At 42.0% G+C, this 19,930-nt stretch overlaps 1 protein-coding gene across 3 annotated transcripts in view; it reads left to right on the top strand.

The window, feature by feature from the left end:
* Positions 1 to 7,605, top strand: part of top3b (DNA topoisomerase III beta) — a 64,602-nt gene extending 56,997 nt beyond the window's left edge. For all 3 annotated transcript variants that reach the window (XM_023273345.3, XM_023273347.3, XM_023273344.3), the window contains 3 exons: positions 1,332 to 1,533; positions 5,887 to 6,074; positions 7,141 to 7,605. In XM_023273345.3, coding sequence (XP_023129113.1) covers positions 1,332 to 1,533; positions 5,887 to 6,074; positions 7,141 to 7,422 — 672 coding nt within the window. In that variant the 3' untranslated portion in view covers positions 7,423 to 7,605. The remainder of the gene's footprint in view (positions 1 to 1,331; positions 1,534 to 5,886; positions 6,075 to 7,140) is intronic.
* The last annotated feature ends 12,325 nt before the right edge of the window (positions 7,606 to 19,930 follow it).

A 19,930-nucleotide genomic window follows, 5' to 3' on the forward strand; every position in this document is an offset into this window, starting at 1 on the left:
GGCAAATATTTTTGCTTCTTTGGACATTGTGGAGTTTTTAAACACGCGGGTGCAGTGCACAGCAGCATCTGCTACCAGGCAACCCCTGACAGGACCGGGCAGGCAGGCACACAGAGATGCAGACACGGAAGTCTGAAGTCTATCCGCTGTACTTCGCATTAAGTCCTACATTGATCCTACAAACAAGCATTGCTGTGAGTGTGGGTGGGGGTGGTAACCAAGAAACGGGGGAGTGGACAGGTTCTGGAAAAGGACAAACTAACATGTTTTGCTTTATTGTGGAGAACTGAGAGAAAATCAGGAGGGGTTAATACAGGCAGAAAAGCAAGCCCAAATAAGCGACTACACTTTAGAAAGCGAGCCCAATAACCCACAACTCGCAACTGATGAGATTTGCAATGATTTACAATGAGTATTTTGGAGGTTCCTGAGACCAGTAGCTGCAGATCCGAGACGTGTAACTCCAAATCGAGAGACATCAGTAGAGAGAACACATACAGGACCTCGGGGAATACACAGAGTTAGTGATATGTAATGGTGATATATATATATAACTGTATGGAAGAAAGAGAGAGGAGAGGTAAGGAGTGCAGTGCATCATGGGAATCCCCCATCAGTCTAAACCCATAGCAGTATGCCTAAGGGATGACTCAGATGATCCTGAGCAGACTTAACTAGAGCTTGCATGTTCTCCCTGTAACTGCATGGGTTGTCACTGGGTGGTCCAGCTTCCTCCACAGTCTTAAGACTGTTAGGTTAACTTAGGTTAACTGGTGATTCTAAATTGGTCATAGGTGTGAGTGTGTTTGCTTGTCTGTCTCTCTCTGTGGCCTTGTGATGGACCGGCAACCTATCCAGGATGAATCCTGCCTTTTCTCTAAAGTCAGCTGGGTCAGAGCATTTCTCAAACAGCATGGTGTTGTAGGGTGTTCCTGGTATACGGTGGTTAGTAGCTGCCCAAAGTAGTTGAAGGAAGGCCTCCGAATTCTACACATTTTAGTCCAATTGACTGTGTGTGTGATGTGCTGAAAATTCAAGATCTGTGGATATTCCACCTCGCAGGTGACATGAGAGTCTTAGGCAGTTGTTTGTGATGCTGACGCTGATCAGAGTATAATTATTGTTCTAATGTTGATGCATAATATATTAAACTGTAAGCAATGACTGCTATAAGACTGACTACAAACACCCTTTAAAAAATTTCTTATGATCGCTTGTTCCGAGGGCTGTAGTAGGATTTGTAGGATCCTTGTTTCAGCTGTCCAATTTGTCGAATGCACTTTGCAGTAAATAATCTGTTCAACAATTTTCAATCTAACATGTGCCTATAGGCAAAACCCAGCAGGCTCCACTGCTCCCACTGTGATGAAACCTATAGTCTTCCCCAGAATGGAGCCATCAAGCTGTACAAGGAGCTCCGCTGTCCGCTGGATGACTTTGAGCTTGTGCTGTGGACGTCTGGAGCCCGGGGAAAGAGCTACCCCCTGTGCCCCTACTGCTTCAGCAACCCGCCTTTCCGGGACATGAAGAAAGGTAAGACAAAAACTGAACATCAACTCTGAATTGTCATAAAGTGGCTAACTAGCCTAAGCCTTGAAACCCTCCAGCAAACATGAAACTAACCTTAACATTACCATTGCTATATATAACATTGTTTGATGATAATAACCAGTATATAATAATAATGTTGACGGTGGTTTTCACCAAAATTTTATGCTTTTAAGTACAGCATATACGTGCCGCATTTCACAAAGATTTTAAAGGGAAAATGCTGTCCTGTTCACAATGCCTGATATGGAAAAAGAGATTGCCCCCTTAACTCCAATCTACCAAATGACCAAATTAATTTGTCAGTTGGGTTCACTCACCAGTCTCACCCACGTATGATTACTGACAGACTTGTTGAATCTGACCATCTTTTAAATAGAACTTGTCTGGCATTGTGAAGTAGCTAAAGGCTCTCCAAAAGCAGCACATGATGCCACGTTCTAAGAGATGGTGGAACAGAACAGATGAAGAGCAGATATGAAACAAAGTTATGACATTTATCAGTCTGGAAAAGGTTTCAAAGCCATTGCTAAGGCTTTGGGATTTCAGAGAACCACAGGGAGAGACATTATCCACAAATGGAGAAAACATGGAACAGTGGTGAACGTTCTCAGGAGTGGCCGGCCTACCAACATTTCTCCAAGAGTGCATCAGCGTCTAATCCAGGAGATCACAAAAGAACCCAGACCAACATCAAAAGATCTGCAGACCTCACTGACCTCAGTTAAGGTCCATCTACATGATTTCACAATAAGAAAGACACTGTGCAAAAATGGCATCCATGGAAGAGTTGCAAGGCATAAACCACTCCTGACCAAAAAGAACATAAAGGCTCATCGTCCTCCTGTACCCGATGCCCACATGACACTGAAGAGACGTGTCAGCCAAGTCCAGCGATGTCCAGAGCCTTTAGCATTTCAGGGCGGATCTCATCCACACCTGCCGCCTTACCACCAGTGAGCTTTTTAACTATCTCGGCAAAATCCGTCATGGATATGGATGAAGATACCCCTGAGTCTTCAGGCTCTGCCTCCTCTGCAGAGGATGTGTTTACCGGGTTCAGAAGTTTCTCAAAGTGCTCCTTCCACTGCCCAACAATGTCCCCAGTACGTGTCAACAGTTCTCCCCCTGACTGTATACAGCCTGGGCAAAGCTCTGCCTCCCCTCGCTGAGGAGTGGAACGGTTGGCCAGAACTTCCTTGAGGCCAACCGAAAGTCCTTCTCCATAGCCTCTCTGAACTCCTCCTACACCTGAGTTTTTGCTTCTGTGACTACTGCAGTTGTTGCCCTTTTGGACGTCCAGTACCCATCAGCTGCTTCAGGAGACCCCCGAGCAAGCCAGGCCCGAAAGGCCTCTGTCTTCAGCCTGACGACTTCCCTCCACCAGCGTTTATTTTGGGTTTCCGCTGCGACAGGCACCAGTGTCCTTTAGGTCACAGCTCCTATAACGGCTGCCTCTGCAATGGAGGCTTTGAACATGGTCCACTCAGATTCCATGTCCTCAGCCTCTCCCGGGATGAAACCCTAACCCTCCGGGAAGAAATTAAAGCGGCACTCAGCCATGTTGAGTATCCCCCCCACACCTGCCTGGTGCCTCTCACCCTGGGCAACTCCGGAAAAGGAGAGGGTCCAACCCCTCTCCAGGATTTTGATTCTGGCACCCTTGCTGTGCATGGACGTGAACCAAACTATATCTAGCTGGTATCGCTCCACCTCCAGCACCAGCTCAGGTTCCTTCCCCACCTGTGAGGCAACGTTCCATGTCTGCAGAGTTACTCTTCGCCACCAAGGGGCAGTGTGCCCATACGCTCGCTCCTGCCTACTCCGTGATTACTGGCGTAATTATTCAATAAACCATCATTTTAAATCATTTTGTGTTTTGTGGGTTATCTCTGTATAATATTCAATAAATACGAACATTAGTTTGATGAACTGGAACATCTAGGTGTGAGAAATATGCAAAAATAGAAAATTTCTGTCTTTTGCTTGGCACTGTATGTATACAGTCATGGAAAAAGTTATTAGACCACCCTTGTTTTCTTCAATTTCATGTTCATTTTATTGCCTGGTACCACTAAAGATTTATTACCTGAAGAATACAATGAACAAGACAAAAAATGCAGCTGATTATGTAACACTATGTCCTATTTGACATGCTTAAGCTTAACTGTATTCCCAGCGTATATAAGAGGCCATATCGTCTTAAGCAGCACTGCACATGCAAAGGCCTAGAGTGGTTTCCTGCTTACATTCAAGCCATAGCACAGCTCAGAAGTTGTCACCTCTCACATAATGCCTAAAACAAAAGAATTATGTGAAGCCACAAAGGCAGCCGTCTTGACACTACTGGAAATTGGCATGAGTGAGAGTCACGTAGCCAAAAAACTGAAGATCTCCAAGACAGCCATTCATTACACCAAGAAAAAAACAAGCCAAACATGGTATTACCAAATTGCTAGCTGGTCGGGGCAGGAAACGTCTTTCTACCCCACGAGATGACCGTGCACTCATCCATTCCTATGTCAGGAATCGTTGTCAGACCTCCAGGGACCTTAAAAGTGAGTGGACACTGTCGAGAAATGTGACTTGTTCTGCAAGGACAGTTGGAAACCGATTTATAAAGCTGGTCTGAAGTCACACAGGAAGAAGCCCTTCATCAATGAAAAGCAGAGGAAAGCCCAGTTACTCTTTGCTGGGATCACAAGGATTGGACTGTTGATGACTGAGCTAATGTTCTCTTCATTGAAGAATCTAATTTTCAGTTGATGCTCACTCCAGCCAACTTACTGGTTAGGAGGAAGCCTGGAGAAGCCTACAAACCAGACTGTCTTGCCCTTACAGTAAAACATGGGGGTGGATCAGTGATGGATCTGGGGGTCAGGAGTGGACTGGGACAAAAAATCAGCCCTGGCATTTTTGGCCCAGACTAGCCCACAGACCGGGGAGAGGGGAGGAGGAGGAGGATTGAATATTTGCCACTACCACCAAGATCTGCACCTGTGGTGGCTCTACCCGGGCTCGCACTGTAGGCTTCCGTGCTTACCGCGGCCTTTCTACTCCTCGTGGCTCCTGTTGCTGGCTACGGCTGGGTATGGGCCCGATGCTCCAGCGTCATACATTTTCATGGCTAGTTGATTCAACAAGCTGCCACTAGACATCGGCCCACTGGGAAAGTGCCCGGTATGCCAGATGGCCAGTCCACCCCTGTCTGGGGTTGTTTCAGTATGGGTGGAACAGAGCAAATGCAATTGTGTGAAGGGCGAATGAACTAGGTCATGTACAGAGCTACTCTTCCATCAGCTGGAAAACTCTTTCCTGCCTAGAATGACTGGATATTCCAACAAGACAATGCCCCTCGCCACACGGCAAGGTCAGTTAAAGCCTGGATGGAGAATCAAAACATTCCAACCATGCCTTGGCCTGCTCAAGCAACAGATCTAAATCCATTTGAAACCTGTGGAAAATCATCAGACACAAAATGGCGAACCACAAGCCCAAAAGCAAAGCGAATTTGTGCAACAGGAATGGGCTGCTGTGACAGCAGAACAATGCCAGAAGCTGGTGGAGAGTATGCCAAGACACATGGCTGCAGTCATCAAAAACAGTGGTTATGCAATCAAGTACAAACTCCTGTGTGTATCATGTGAATACAACAGACTATAAAGAAAACATGGAATGCATAAAAGCACTGTTATTGGCAGTACAGTGCCATAGCTATTGATGTAAGAACTTAAGTAATTTTAATTATCAACAAAACCACGGAAAATGGCTAGATATCAACGCCTAAATTAAACTCTTATGAGCTATTTTTGTTGTTATCATTATATTTGTCCAAACAAATGTACCTTTAGTTGTACCAGGCATTACAATGAACAAGAAATTGAAGAAAACAAGGGTGGTCTAATAATTTTTCCATAACTGTACATCTCATACAAGCCAGTTTTGTCTTATTAAATCATTTCATGTGTTCAGTGTTTAATAATGTATAATATTATGTATGTTAGGGTTTTTATTTTTTAAAATCCGCATTATGTTTTATTTCCTTTTTCTGAGTTTGGTGTTCTCTTTGAAATCATACCTATCAACCTATGAGCTCTCATTTACTTGCAGTATATGTCTGGAAGTCAACACCATCAGTCCAGCAACTGAATGATTGAATGATTGAATGAATGAATGAATGAAGCAGTAGCTCGAGACACACAGATTGTAGCTACAAATTTAATAAACACAAAATGCACATTTGATTACCACCGTCTTCTGAGTCTATCTGCCCCTTAGTATTATTAGACTGGTAGTATGACCTTCTGACCTCCTTGTTTTCATGTCTGCTTTTTCCAGGTATGGGATGCAATGAATGTACCCATCCATCCTGTCAGCACTCTCTCAACTCTTTAGGCATTGGACAGTGTGTGGAGTGTGATAGTGGGGTTTTGGTGCTGGATCCCACCTCTGGACCAAAATGGAGGATGGCCTGTAATAAATGCAATGTGGTGGTGCACTTTTTTGAACATGCACATAAAGTACTGGTAAGTAAGTCTTGGCTTATTTTAGATAATTAGATTATTAACGTAGTGTGACAGTATGCCTGTTTTGTCTCAACCAATTGTGTATGTGACTTTTAGTTTGGCATGAAATGTCCCCTGTTTACTGCACTCTGTGAGACAAACAATTAGTGTGACAAGTCTGTTTGGGGTCAACATGCCTTAACTCTACCAGTAAACACATGGTCACTTTTGTCCAGTGGCAATTCCAGTTAAGGTTTTTTAATGGATGTTTTTTTTAATTGTCGTTTTTCATTCAAAGTCGGAAGTAAATGGGTGCCTTGATATTTTCAGTTTACTTTAAAAATTCATCATACTGAACCACGAAGTTTGTGGACCATTACACCATTAATACACCAGGGTGGCACGAGCAACTGGGAGGAAAAGGTCCGTCTACGCAGAACTGATTAGCTGAACTATCGTTTTAGCGTCAGCCTGTTTATCGCTGCACACACCGATACTCAAACTGTGCTGTCACAGTAACCATCCCCAATTCATTCTGCTCTGCTCACAGTGATTAGCTGTCAGCAGTTGCAGAGAATGGAGAAATATTTGACAAGGACCGTTATGGCCCTGGGCCACTGCACTCCTCCTCCTCTGTTATCTGTATTGTGTTCAGCTGTGAACCTGTCAAGCACCTGCATCCACCCCATTTTTTGTCCTCTGAAGGGGGGCCTGACAGAAAAAGTTTGAGAGCCACTGGTCTAGAGCAACAGACACACATTTTTCCACATTAAAGCTCCACACATAGTCATGTCATAATGAGAAAGGGATAGATAGCCCTATACAAGAGAAGTACAATGACTTACTCCTCTCTCACATTCTCCCAGCTGGCCAATTCCAGCTTACAGTGGTGTGAGTGTTGTATTTTCCAGTTCAGAAAGTTTTGGGGTCCCCAATCCCCTGACTCTCAGAAGATGTAATTCTCCTGCATTCTCTTCCTTCTCTCTGCAGGTTTTTCAAACATCACCTGAAGAAAAAGAAATTGTAAATTATTATCATTTCTCTTGGTGTGTAATGCTGCCCCTAATGTTCTTTTCTCTTTTTGTAGGTTGCTCAGGAAAGCTGCGATAACTGCGATGCATCTCTGGTGGCAGTGGACTTCAACAAGACTCGCACTCCACTTCCCGCTGGCGATACCCAACACAGAGGCTGTGTTTTCTGTGATCCTGTCTTTCAGGATCTGGTGGAGCTCAAACATGCCACCATGAGGCACTCCATACACCGTGGTGGGGGTGTAAGACGAGGAGGACGGGGCAGAGGCAAAGGACGTCGTGGCAATCCTAAAAAACCTAAAGACAAAATGGCTGCCTTGGCAGCTTACTTTGTGTAGATTCTGTGTGCCGTGCATCCTGTCATTTGTTTATTTGTATGGCAGTGCATGTCAATACATGGACTCCTGTGTTTCTTGTGTTTTACTACATTTAAAATGTAAGATATATGATGAAACTATTTCTGTAAGTGTGTTTGTTCATCATATAAAGAATATAAAAAGCTCCACATTTAACATAGAAAACATTGTAGAAACTTCAGTTCAAATACTTTTAGCAGTGTACTGCTGCCACGTGGTGCAGTGATTCAGACATAAGCCTGGGATCTTTCTGTGTGGAGTTTGCATGTTCTCCCTGTGTCTGTGTGAGTTCTCACCATGTACTCCAACTTCCGCCCACAGTTCAAAGACATGCTGAGGTTAACTGGCAATTCTAATTTGTCCATAGTCTCTGCATGATCCTGTGATAGACTGGTGACCTGTCCAGGGTAATCCCTGCTTTCACCCTAAATCAGCTGGGATAGAGTCCAGCCAATCATGGACTGGTATATACAGTCAGATCTATAAATACCTGGACATTGACACAATTTTCAGCATTTCAGCTCTGTACACCACCACATTGGTTTTGAAATGAAACAATATATGCTTTAAGTGCAGACTTTCAGCTTTAATTTGAGGGTATTTACATCCAAATCAGGAGAATGGAGTAGGAATTACAACACATTTTATATGTGCCTTCCACCTTTATAAGGGAACAAAATTAATTGGACAGTTGGGTTCTCAGCTGTTCCATGGCCAGGTGTGTGTTATTCCCTCATTTCATTTACAAGGAGCAGATGAAAGGTCTAGAGTTCATTTCAAGTGTGGTATTTGTGTTTGGAATCTGGTGAGGTCAGCTTTCCATATGAAGTCCAAAGAGCTGTCACTATAAAAAAAACTTCACTATTTTGAAAAATCAAAACAAACCAGTCAGAGAGATAGGAAAAAACATTAAGTGTGGCCAAATCGACTGTTTGGTACATTTTTTGTAAAAGAACGTCAAAAGACCCGGAAGACCATGGAAAACAAGTGTGGTGGATGACAGAAGAATCCTTTCCCTGGTGAAGAAAAGCTCCTTCACAACAGTTGGTCAAATCAAGAAAACTCTAGGAGGTAGGCATGTCTGTGTCAAAGTAAACAATTAAGAAAAGAGTTCACTAGAGTGACCACAAGGTTCACAACAAGGTGTAAATCATTGGTGAGCTTCAAAAACAAGAAGGCCAGATTAGTTTGCCAAAAAAATATCTAAAAAAGCCTGTGCAGTTGGGGCACAACATCATATGGACCGATGAGACAAAGATCAACTTGTACCAAAATGATGGGAAGAGAAGAGTATAGACAAGGGAAGAAACTGCTCAAAATTTAAAGTATACCACCTCATCAGTGAAGCATGGTGGTGGTAGTATAATGCTGTGTGGCAGCCAATGGAAGTGGTTTTCTTATATTTATTGATGATGTGACTGCTGACAAAAGCAGCAGAAATTCTGAAGTGTTTTGGGCAATTTTATCTGCTCATATTCAGCCAAATGCTTCAGGACTAGCTGGACGGCGCTTCGCGGTGCAGATGGACAATGACTCAAAGCATACTGTGTAAGCAACCAAAGAGTTTTTGTAGGGCAAAGAAGTGGAGTATTCTGTGTTCTGCGACTCATAAACGGGCCATAGTCCCCAACACAGCGGTTATGGGCTTGAATCCAGCCCATGGCCCTTTGCCGCAGGTCCTTCCCCCATTCTTCTCCCCACGTTTTCTGTCTCTCTCTCTCTCTCTCTCCATTGTTCTATACAATAAAGCCTAAAAGGCCAAAACAGAACTTAAACAAATAAAAACGCTGGAGGGCACATCTAAAATGTGTTGTCATTCGTACACTGTTTACCTGATTTGGATGTAAATAACCTCAAATTAAAGCTGAAAGTCTACACTTAAAGCACATCTTGATTGTTTGATTTGAAATCCATTGTGGTGGTATACAGAGCTGAAATGCTGTCTTGATATTTATGCTGACTCAGGGGTGTAGTCTCCGTGATACACTGGTGTACACCGTATACTAGAAAAGGTCCCGAATTTCTGTATAACCACTTAAAATGTGCAAAGATACCTATCGGTATGTTTTTTGACATAATGTTCACTTTCCCATTTATAAATTCTCTTTCTCTGTGTTTGGAAGCGGTGAAGTTGTATGGGGCGGGGGAAGGTGTATGGCTGAGAACAGGGGTCACTAAATGGCGGACCACGATCCGGACCCAGACACCGTCTATACCAGTCTAAATTTGACAGGTCGCTTCTATTTTACCGGCGCAGCTTTCCAGTGTTTATCGTTGGTCTATCAGCTCAGGAAACACACAGACCAATTACGCACGAGTTCAGCCATCCCACGTGATGCTACTCAGCCAATGAAGTCGCTACATTGCATCGAAGCTCTGCCTTCAAAAACCAGTGGAGATTTGAGGGACAGAGAGGACAGTAGTAGGAAGTGCAGCTCTTTTCAGAGAGCTGGTTCTTTGGCATGGCTTTGAAAGAAGAGACAGCTCTTTCTGCTCCCAAACGCTTCCTAATTTAGTATTATTTGTAGCCTCATATTTTAGCCTAACCAGGCAAATATGAATGATTTGCGTATTGATAAACTCTTTTGCATTCAGTGTTTTTATGAGAAGCCTTATAATTGCATCATTTTGTGCATCTGTTTTTTTCCAAAAACAGGCATTCTTACTTTTGTTTAATATTTCAATCAAACTTTTTTGCACAGAAAACAAATGAACAAAACACTGCACACAAACCCACAGAACCGGAACAGAAACAGAACCAAACTCGGTATTCCAAGAGTATAAATGTCCTCAGTGCAGGTTGACATTCAGAAAAATCAGATGGCTGAGCTTGGATTTTTGTTTGTTTGTTTGTTTGTTTTTGAGAAGATTCTCTCAGATGGAACAGAAGTTGCCACAATACACGGTCTACCCTCCAGATGGGGAAAACTGAGGCCTTGGCCTGCCACCAGCTCAGTGGGTCATCTGCTGGTTGGATGAGGGGTTCCTCTAGATATCTCACCTCCATTATAGCATCAGCTGTAGGATTTCTCCTGAATCATGTCCTGTAGCTCTTCCATCAAAGAGCCTCCACACAGCAGAAGTTTGAGGTTCCTCCTCCACTTGACCCTCTAATGGTGGAGGTGTCAGGCTGCTGGGGGATATTTTGCTGCTGCTGCCCTTATTCTCTGACGTGTCTCATCGACAGCTCTGTTGTCACTGAATGCAAGCTTCTTAAACCTAGGATGCAGTAACGTGGTTACTGTGAGGACAGTGTTAAACTCCACACTCTATTAAATAAGTTGGGAGTCGGTTCTCACTCGATGGGAGTTGGCTCTTCAGATTCACTACAAAGCATCGGCTCTTAGAGCCATGTCTTTTGCACATTACACATCCCTAGAGGACAGACTGAGGTCACATGCTGACCATGTTTGGCTCAACATACAGCTGCGAGGCAGCTTTCTCAACTGTGAACATAATCAAAACTAAATATCGTTCCAGACTCACCAATGAGCTCCTCTAAATGTGTTTGAGAATAACCCTGACACCATTCAGGCCACGATTCAAAATACTGGTGTTGTGGAAAAAACTAAGTTCAGCCTTGATCTATCGATGTATGAATAAAACTCTGATGAGTCCAGAAATGTCTTTGTCTCTTTATTGAAGCTTCAAAAAAGGAACAGGTGACATTGCAGCGACAGAGGAACTGCAAGTGCGCCTCTCAAGAGGAAGTAACCCATTATATACTTTCAGTTGCACATACACACACATAGAAAGTCACTTATCTGTCTTAACTGCTTGCAGAGCGGTTTTTCTAAGAACTAAGGTAACAATGTCAGGATGTTCAGACAACCCCCGTCTTACCCCCCCTTGGAACGTCTCTGTGGTTCGTTCAGTCCTCGCTTGAACAATAAGTGTGAACGCTTAGTAAAGAAGAAAAGCAAGGTTCAAGTGGGGGCAACATCCGTGGCTGTTACTTCCAGCACCCCTTTTCTACCATCTGGTATGTCTGATAGGAAGGTCAACAGACATAGCATTCTGGCTGGGTTAAGCAAAGTTCAGCAGTACCACAGGTTACCCTGCACATGTGTTACTTTACAAAGGCACAGAAATCTATTTCTTCATTCATCAATATCAGACAATATATGTATGTTTTCAGATAGCAAAGCAACTCTCTAAATGATAAGGCTTCAAATAATAAAATTTCCATTACACTGGCAGCTCAGTTCTCCCATTAAGCAGCAGAGATATAATGGGAGTAATATAAGACGGGAAAAAAATGTAAAAGGGTTCAATTGTTAACATTTATGAGATTTAGATATTGTTAAAGATGTGCATAAGTTGGTTCAGGTTGTTCAGTCATGATTTTTTTCAAGTTCTACATTTTATTTTAAGTTATTTATTAATAAACATTGTCAAAAATGTTTTTGAACCGTACTGAATTTATTTGACTGTCAGTTTTTGATGACAGGCAGACCCTAATAAAACTACCAGTTTACAACAACATATATCACACTAACTCAAGTTAGACATTATGATGTTCTGAACCTTTGCTTTAATCCATTTTCTCTGACTGGACCTCTTTGAATTTTAGTTGAATACCCCTGGCTTAGAAGAAGAGGGCCATGAGTCAACAACCTCAAATGATCCAACACCAGTTGGTGGAGAAAAAATAACAAAAAGAAAGCAAAACCAAATGACACTATTTCAGTGTCTTAATAAGCCTGCTGCTTGTCCTGTGAATACTGCCGCTTTAGGGAACACTACAGCTGGAGCTAACCTTAACGGTTAAGAAAAGGAGCCTGACAAAGAGAGGCCACATCAACTCTACCTGATGACAGGGAAGAGGAGTCCGCTGACGTTATCACGTCTATAACTAGCTAATTGGTGGTTTGGTTGAAATAAAGGAGCTGCTGCTGCTGCTGTGTGTGTGTGTGTGTGTGTGTGTGTGTGTGTGTGTGTGTGTGTGTGTGTGTGTGTGTGTGTGTGTGTGTGTGTGTGTGTGTGTGTGTGTGTGCGCATATATATGAGAACTTGACCTGGCTTTGGTTTATGAGGCTGGAAGGGGAAAAATCGGAGTATACCCACTAGAAAAATATAGACTACACCACTATGATGACTGTAAGTAAACTTACACATGGAGGTGAGTTTCTCGGGATTTAATCAAGGAGAGGTACGTCAACATTCTAGCAATAAATTTTGTTCTGTATTTTCATACCAAATTTTTAGTTTAGTTAAGCTTTTAAAAGTGTCCACTAATGTGCTTCGTTATTAGATGTTTTATTCTCACTTCCCACTTTTAAATTGTATTTTTCCTTCTAATTTCTCATTCTTTGTCAAGTAGAGCTGTAATTTCCTGGAGGCTGACACCCTCTCTATTTTTAAGACCAGGCTTAAAACCTTCCTTTTTGACAAAGCTTATAGTTGGGGCTGACTGGGGGACCCTGACAGGGTGAGCTGGTGTTTCATTTGCACAACTGACTTTCTCTCTTGATGTCCTTTAGTTTGCCCCTAGTTATGCTGCTATAGGCCTAGGCTGCTGGGGGACCTCTCTGGATGCACCGAGCCCTTCTCTAACTACCTATGTATTTACTATATATACCATTATTGCATTACACTCACTCTGTTTCTCCCTGTGTCTTTTCTCCGAGTGTCCCTGGTCCCAGAGCTGGATGCTTCAGATGTGTGGTTGTTCTCCCACCTCCAGCTGCCCATTTCCACCAATCTATTCTGCACTGCCCTTACTATACTTGATTTGCTCATCTACATATTTTTGAATTTACCACCAGCTATATATGTAGTATATTTAATGCCAGAGTCGTACACCATAGCAGTAAACTATAATTAGTTTCCATGTTAGTTGTACTTTGCATGTATCATCTGTCTTATCATGCATGTATTAAACTGTGTGTTTTATGGTCCTTGTGTCCCCCCCTACCTCTCTGTCTCTATCCCTCTACCTCTGTCCCTCTACCTCTATCCCTCTACCTCCACCTGTAATCCTCTACCTCTACCTCTCTACCTCTTCTGTCCTTCTCAACCCGCCGGGTCAGCAGGCAGACGGGTCCCCCCACATTAGAGCCGGGTTCTGCTCGAGGTTTTTTTCCTTGTTAAAAGGGGGTTTTCCTTGCCACTGTCGCCTTTTGGCTTGCTCTGGAGGTCAGGCATATGGGTTCTCTAAAGCGTCTTGAGACAATTTGACTGTAATTGGCGCTATATAAATAAAATTGAATTGAATTGAATTGAATTGAATTGTAATGATACATTAGTCAAACAACCAGTTGATCAACAAAAACTGACTCTTAGCCACCATAATTGGTTTTGTTTCAAGCAAATTTTCACACTCACTGGTTCCAGTTTCTCAGATGTGGGGGCGTGATGCTTTATATTCACTTTATAGCAGGGCTGTGCAGAGGCCTTTGGAGGGGCAGGTGCTCAAAGTTAAAAGGGGGCACATGGAGCACGAATTTTAAACACCATACAGAAACGTACCTGACAATATAACTGGCTGAATTGTCGCAACCCATATTCATAAAGAATGTAACATGGAATCACAACATACCATATCATTGTTCACACCTCATAGCTTTGTTAGGGGAGGTACATTGAACAGCTTCTGTTGAGGGGGGTTGGTGAGGAGGTGTATATATATATATATATATATATATATATATATATATATATATATATATATATATATATATATATATATATATATATATATATATTAGGGCTGTCGAAATTAGCACATTAACGCGGATTAATCCAGCACCATAATTAATCAGATTAAAAATTTTAAGACAATTAACGCATCTGCAGCGCATTTGATGGGTCGCTTCTATTTTACCGGCGCAGTTTTTCCAGTGTTTACGGCATTAGTTTATCAGTTCAGGAAACACACAGACCAATTAGGTACGACTTCAGCCATCCCACGTGACGCAACTCAGCCAATGAATTGGTCTCTGCAGTCCAGCCGCTAAACTATGCAGCTGAGTTCAGAAAACAGGTGAGGGACAGACGAGAGGAAGACGGACAAAAAGATAAACAAGAAAAGCACTCAGAGAGTGTAGTGCTCCATCAAGAATGTTCATTCCTCAATTTGTGTATTCAGAAATCACAGCAACATAGAATCTGGTCATTTAATATAGTGTTAACCGTTCCTGCTCAGCTGCCCAACCGTGGTCAGAAAGTACCAGGGGAGGTTGGTTCTCCAGGGCCGAAGTTACCTTAAGCCGCGATTCCACAAGCACCTACTCAGCGCGGTGCGGCTCGGCTCGTCTTTGTTTGCGAGCGTTTCCATATGGATTAGTGCATGGTATCAGGCACGATTTTCCGTACCTTCTCGACTCCAAGCGAGATGAAGTGAGCCGAGATGTGACGTCTACATAGTGCAGGCCACTGATTGGACAGGGAGTGACGACACACGAGAGCGACTCCAGCACGAAAACAAAACCGGCATTTCTCAAGCAAGCATAAGTTATGGCAACTGGACTAACCTCGTGTGAGCCTCATCCAAGAGGCTTCTTCAGTTCTGAAAGCCTGGTGGGGAGTACCAGATATTTATCCACCAGGAGGGTGGTGGCAAAAACAAGTGGACAAAGACCCGAAACCAATAGACTCGTTAGGTGTTAATGTGAGTCGTTAGCCTTTGATGGGCGGTCGTTACCCCTCCCAGCCCTCTAGGAGGGTGGTTGGGGGTCACCTGACTGCAAGTGGGACAGATGGCTGCACCTCCTTGGGAGGGCTCTAAGAACGGCGTTGTAAGTGGGAGACAAGTGGTGTCTGAGGCCCCCTCCTCTGTTCAAAGATGGCCGTTCTAGTTTGACATGAATGGCTTCTTTTACCCCTCTCTCAAACCATCTGTCCTCTCTGGCTAGAATGCGCACCTTGTGGTCATCAAAGGAGTGCCCCTTCTCCTTGAGGTGGAGGTGGACTGCTGAGTCCTGGCCTATGGTCGTGGCCTTCCTGTGTTGTGCCATGCGCTTGTGTAATGGCTGCTTAGTCTCTCCAATGTACAGGTCAGAGCATTCCTCATTGCACTGCACTGCGTACACCACATTGCTCTGTTTCTCCCTTGGAATTTTGTCCTTGGGATGGACCAGCTTTTGCCTCAGAGTGTTGCTGGGCTTGAAGTGTACTGGGATCTGGTGGGTGTTAAAGATCCTCCTGAGTTTCTCTGAAATTCCTGCCACATAGGGGATGACAATGTTGTTTCTCTTTATGTGGTCCTCGTCTTTCTTATCCTCCCTGCGCTTTTTTGCTGTTTTGATAAAAGCCCAGTTTGGATAGCACAAGTTTGAAGAGCAGAGTGAATATGTTTGTGTTCCCTTCTTTTTCCATCCGCTTCTGATGGGATGTTCTGTGCTCTGTGTTTTAAGGTACGGATCACCCCCAACTTGTGTTCTAGTGGGTGGTGTGAATCAAACAGGAGGTACTGGTCTGTGTGAGTGGGTTTTCTGTAGACCCCAATGTTGAGTTCCCCATTGGTTTCAATGCGTACCACGCAATCTAGAAACGCCAGACAGTTGTCTTGGACATCCTCTCTTGTGAACTTGATGTTTTTATCCACCGAGTTGAGGTGTTCTGTGAAAGGTTCGACCTCACCCTTCCTGATGGTGACCCATGTGTCATCCACATATCTGAACCAGTGCCTCGGGGAGTGGCCACTGAATGTTCTCAGTGCCACAATCTCCAGAATCACCCACAATCTCCACAAAAAGAGAAACAACATTGTCATCCCCTATGTGGGATGTTTCTCCCCAACACCTCTAAGCAGAACCAGAGGTGTCCATGTGAACACAATGCTGCTGTCCAGCTTTCCTCCCCACCCTCCCCTCCCTGCGTCCTCTGAAGAAAAAAAATGCTACTGTCCAGTGTTTCTCCCCACACCTCTAATCACAACCAGACATGTCCCCCTCTCCCCTCCCTGCATCCAAAGACAGAGGTTTATCAGTCTAGATGGGAGAGGTGTCCGTCTGAACAAAAATGGTACTGTCTAGTGTGTCTCTCCACCCATCCCCACACCTCTCACCCATGTTTTATTCCCTGACGTATATCTCAATAACAGAAAGAGACAATAATGTGATGTTTGGTCTCATTTGACAATTTTCATGAGGAAGATAAGAAGTATGCAGGAATCAGCGAAAATATCCGAGAATTAACTAATGACGAATCTGAGGACAGGATTTAAAATAAAACAAAGCAAAAATTTAAAAAAATAAAATAAAACAAACAGCACCGGTCTCTTGCTTTAGGATAAAAACTGTGACTTGAATGCCTCTTGACTCATTATTCTCTAAAACTGGTCACAAATGATTCCATATGCAAGGCTTGAGCTAAACAACACATTGGAGGAATGACAGAAAATACATGTGGCATCACATCATTGCTAGAAACTGCTGCAGTGGTTTTATATTAGTACGTGACACTTGGCACTGCCACATATAGAGTGAAACAATGAAATGGGGATACTGACAGCAAAGCAGTTTTTTTTACTATACACAATAAGTATTAAAAATAAAGAATGCATAAAAACTTTTTGAAAAATTCTGTAATAATTAAATGAAGAAGGAAAAGAAGGTTGTTGGATGGTACTGAATGATAAGAGACCCCTCTTTGATGGCATAGAATGACATGGGCTTCCTCTTAGTTAGCATGGACCGATGTTCACACTCCTGCATGTGTGCGTAAGGACAGAAGAGGATATACAACTGATCAGTGATTCAACTAAAAGATGTTTCACCATCATATTCAACGGAATAAGCCGGGACATTTCGAGATCCTAAGAGCGTTAGTGTTTTTTAACCTTTCTTTTAGTTTAAACTTTTTAATGAACTTGTAAATGCAAGTTGGCTGATCGACTTAAGTCTCAGGTGTTTTTTGAGGCAGATCAAAAATGTAAACTTCAACATAGTTTGAGATGAGATGGTATATTTGACGGGTTACTTATAGAATCAGTATCTTCAAACATAACTGGATTTAATGTTTTTGTACTAATATACTAAGGTTCAACTTCAGTGCATATTCCAACCATTTTCAAACTTTTATATCTGATTAAATGCTATTTAGGAGCAAATGGAATAAATATTTTTTAAGGAAAAATGCAATAACACAGTAAAAAAAAACAAAAACAAATGCACAACTACAGGATGTTCAGTGAACTCAAGTCAATGCTTATTTAAAGTGAAGCTGAGTCCACATACACTCCTAAACTGAAGGTTTGTCACTTGCTTTTGCTGCACTCCTGACAACAGTAATGTTGTTTTTTTCTACATAATAAACCATCAAGACAGTTCATCACATAAAAACACTCATAAGGTCACTAAAAGAGTTGAGAGATGTAAGCATTTTTCACAATCTGGTTTGCCAGGGATCTTCATTTCCTTGAGGAATCTCTTAAAATGCCCATCAATGATGACCCTTTCTTTCTTGGACCAGAACCTTTTGGGTTTCCCTATTAATGAATTAAGATTTTACTCAACTGAAAACACATTTTGTTGTGAGACCACAATCAGTTCTTAAAAATAAATGTTGCAATGTTCCATGTCGGTAATATTCTTGTACTGTAAATATACGTTTTGGATTGAATGGCAATTTCTTGGTGTCTTCAATTTCAACTTCAACTCTTGAAAGAGTAGCCCTTTCTTCAGAATCCTCTGTGTCCAAGTTTCTTGAAACCGCTTGTGTAGAAACAAAAAAAGCACTTATTTAAAGTAACTGAATGAATGAAAGCCATACTGAATATGACAAATATTTTTTTCTATTAAAATTACTGCATGTCGTGGAAAAACTTACCATCCTCGTCTATGGAGGCAGCCTGGTCTCTAGACTGAATATCTTCTGTTTCTGAGTAAGGGAAACCTATGGTTCTATTTCCTGAAATATAGAAAAAAGAGCAAGACAATGAGTGCTAAAAATTATCTCGCAACATTTTTCACAGGCTCTGCATCTGTGAAATGCAGAGCCTGTTACTTCATCTTGTCTTAAGATGAGTCATATATGGTACTTTATAGTCAGTAACTATAAAGTACTGACTATAACTAACTGTAACTAGCAGTAACTATAGTTTCTGCACAAAGTTATAATTATTATTTACTAGCCCTGGCCAAAAAAAAAAAATAAAAAAAAATCCATAATTACCATTTCAATGACAGATACATCATCTTCAGTGTGAGAAGATGATATATCCCTGACTCCCTGGCTGATCGCTGTCAGCACTGTGTTGAATGTCAATCTCATCTGATGTTTGAGGAGAGCAATTGGCTACATGGGTTCGGTCCTGTAAAAAAATAATATAACAGTGCATACATTTACGTATTAAATTTTGCTATAAACTTTATTAGGATATTTATAAACTTTATTTGTTTACTTTATTTCCATTGTTATTACTGTTGTTGTTTGTGGCTCCCTTGTGATCGGCTTAATGTATGAAACCTGTGAATGCATAACAGACATTTACCATATTCAGTCAATTAAGGATGACATTCACCCTATACATACAATCTTGCAATAGTAACTACAGTGTATACATATAATTTTTATGATACGTTTAATGTATGAAGTGAAGCAATCAGAAGTGTCTGTCTGGGCACATACTTGTGACAGCTTGAAGGTATTCTTCAGTGGTAAAGCATGCTTCTGTCGATTTACACAGCATTCTTCCAATGATACCTTAATGCCTTTCTAGAGCGAAGTTACCCGTTCTGACATTTTGAGATCACCCAAATAGAACCTTGGAGTAGGGTGTAGTTGTTGTTGTCCATCCATCAGTATGTAATGCACCAGGCACCCTGCTACCTGCAATACAGGAGATTCATTTGAAACAGTGTCCAGTCCCTTCTAAACTGCATAGATTGTAATATTTTTTTTAAATTATAATATTACAATGACTATAATAATACTTACAAAATACAGTTGAGTTCATGTAAACTGATTTGAATACTGACATGTGAGACAATTCACCATACAGCAAAACTAGTTTATGTATTTTTAGCTCCACATTTCATGTATTTTAAAGAAATCTAAACTTGTAGCAGTCATCTTGCTCATTGAAGCGACATTTCCGTCCTGAACTTATCTGACTCTTTCTTGTACTTGTATTATATACCTCCAACATCCTCATCACTTGACCAAGAGAAAGATCCAGCCATTTGAGACAGCAACGTTGGTTGTGCCAAATCCAGTTTCCTGCGCTAAACAGTTTCTTGCTGGTAAAATACTGAAAATGATCCTTAGACATGTAGCACTTGAAACAATATCCACAAAATAACATCATCTGTAAAGATGATGTTATTATACGTGATAGTAATATCTATCATTGTACGTAATAGTAATCACACATATAATGAAAAATTGGATAATAAATACATTCTACCAGTTATGGCTATGGCTAAGCTATTTATTTATTTATTTTACCAAACAAAATGTTTTCAGGCTTCAGGTCTCTGTGCAAAATCCCGCATGAATGGAGTTCCTGTAGTCCTTGCAGTAGCTTCTGGCAGATCTCCAGTCT

This window comes from Amphiprion ocellaris, chromosome 6 (assembly GCF_022539595.1).
Source record: "Amphiprion ocellaris isolate individual 3 ecotype Okinawa chromosome 6, ASM2253959v1, whole genome shotgun sequence".
Classification (NCBI taxonomy): domain Eukaryota; kingdom Metazoa; phylum Chordata; class Actinopteri; family Pomacentridae; genus Amphiprion; species Amphiprion ocellaris.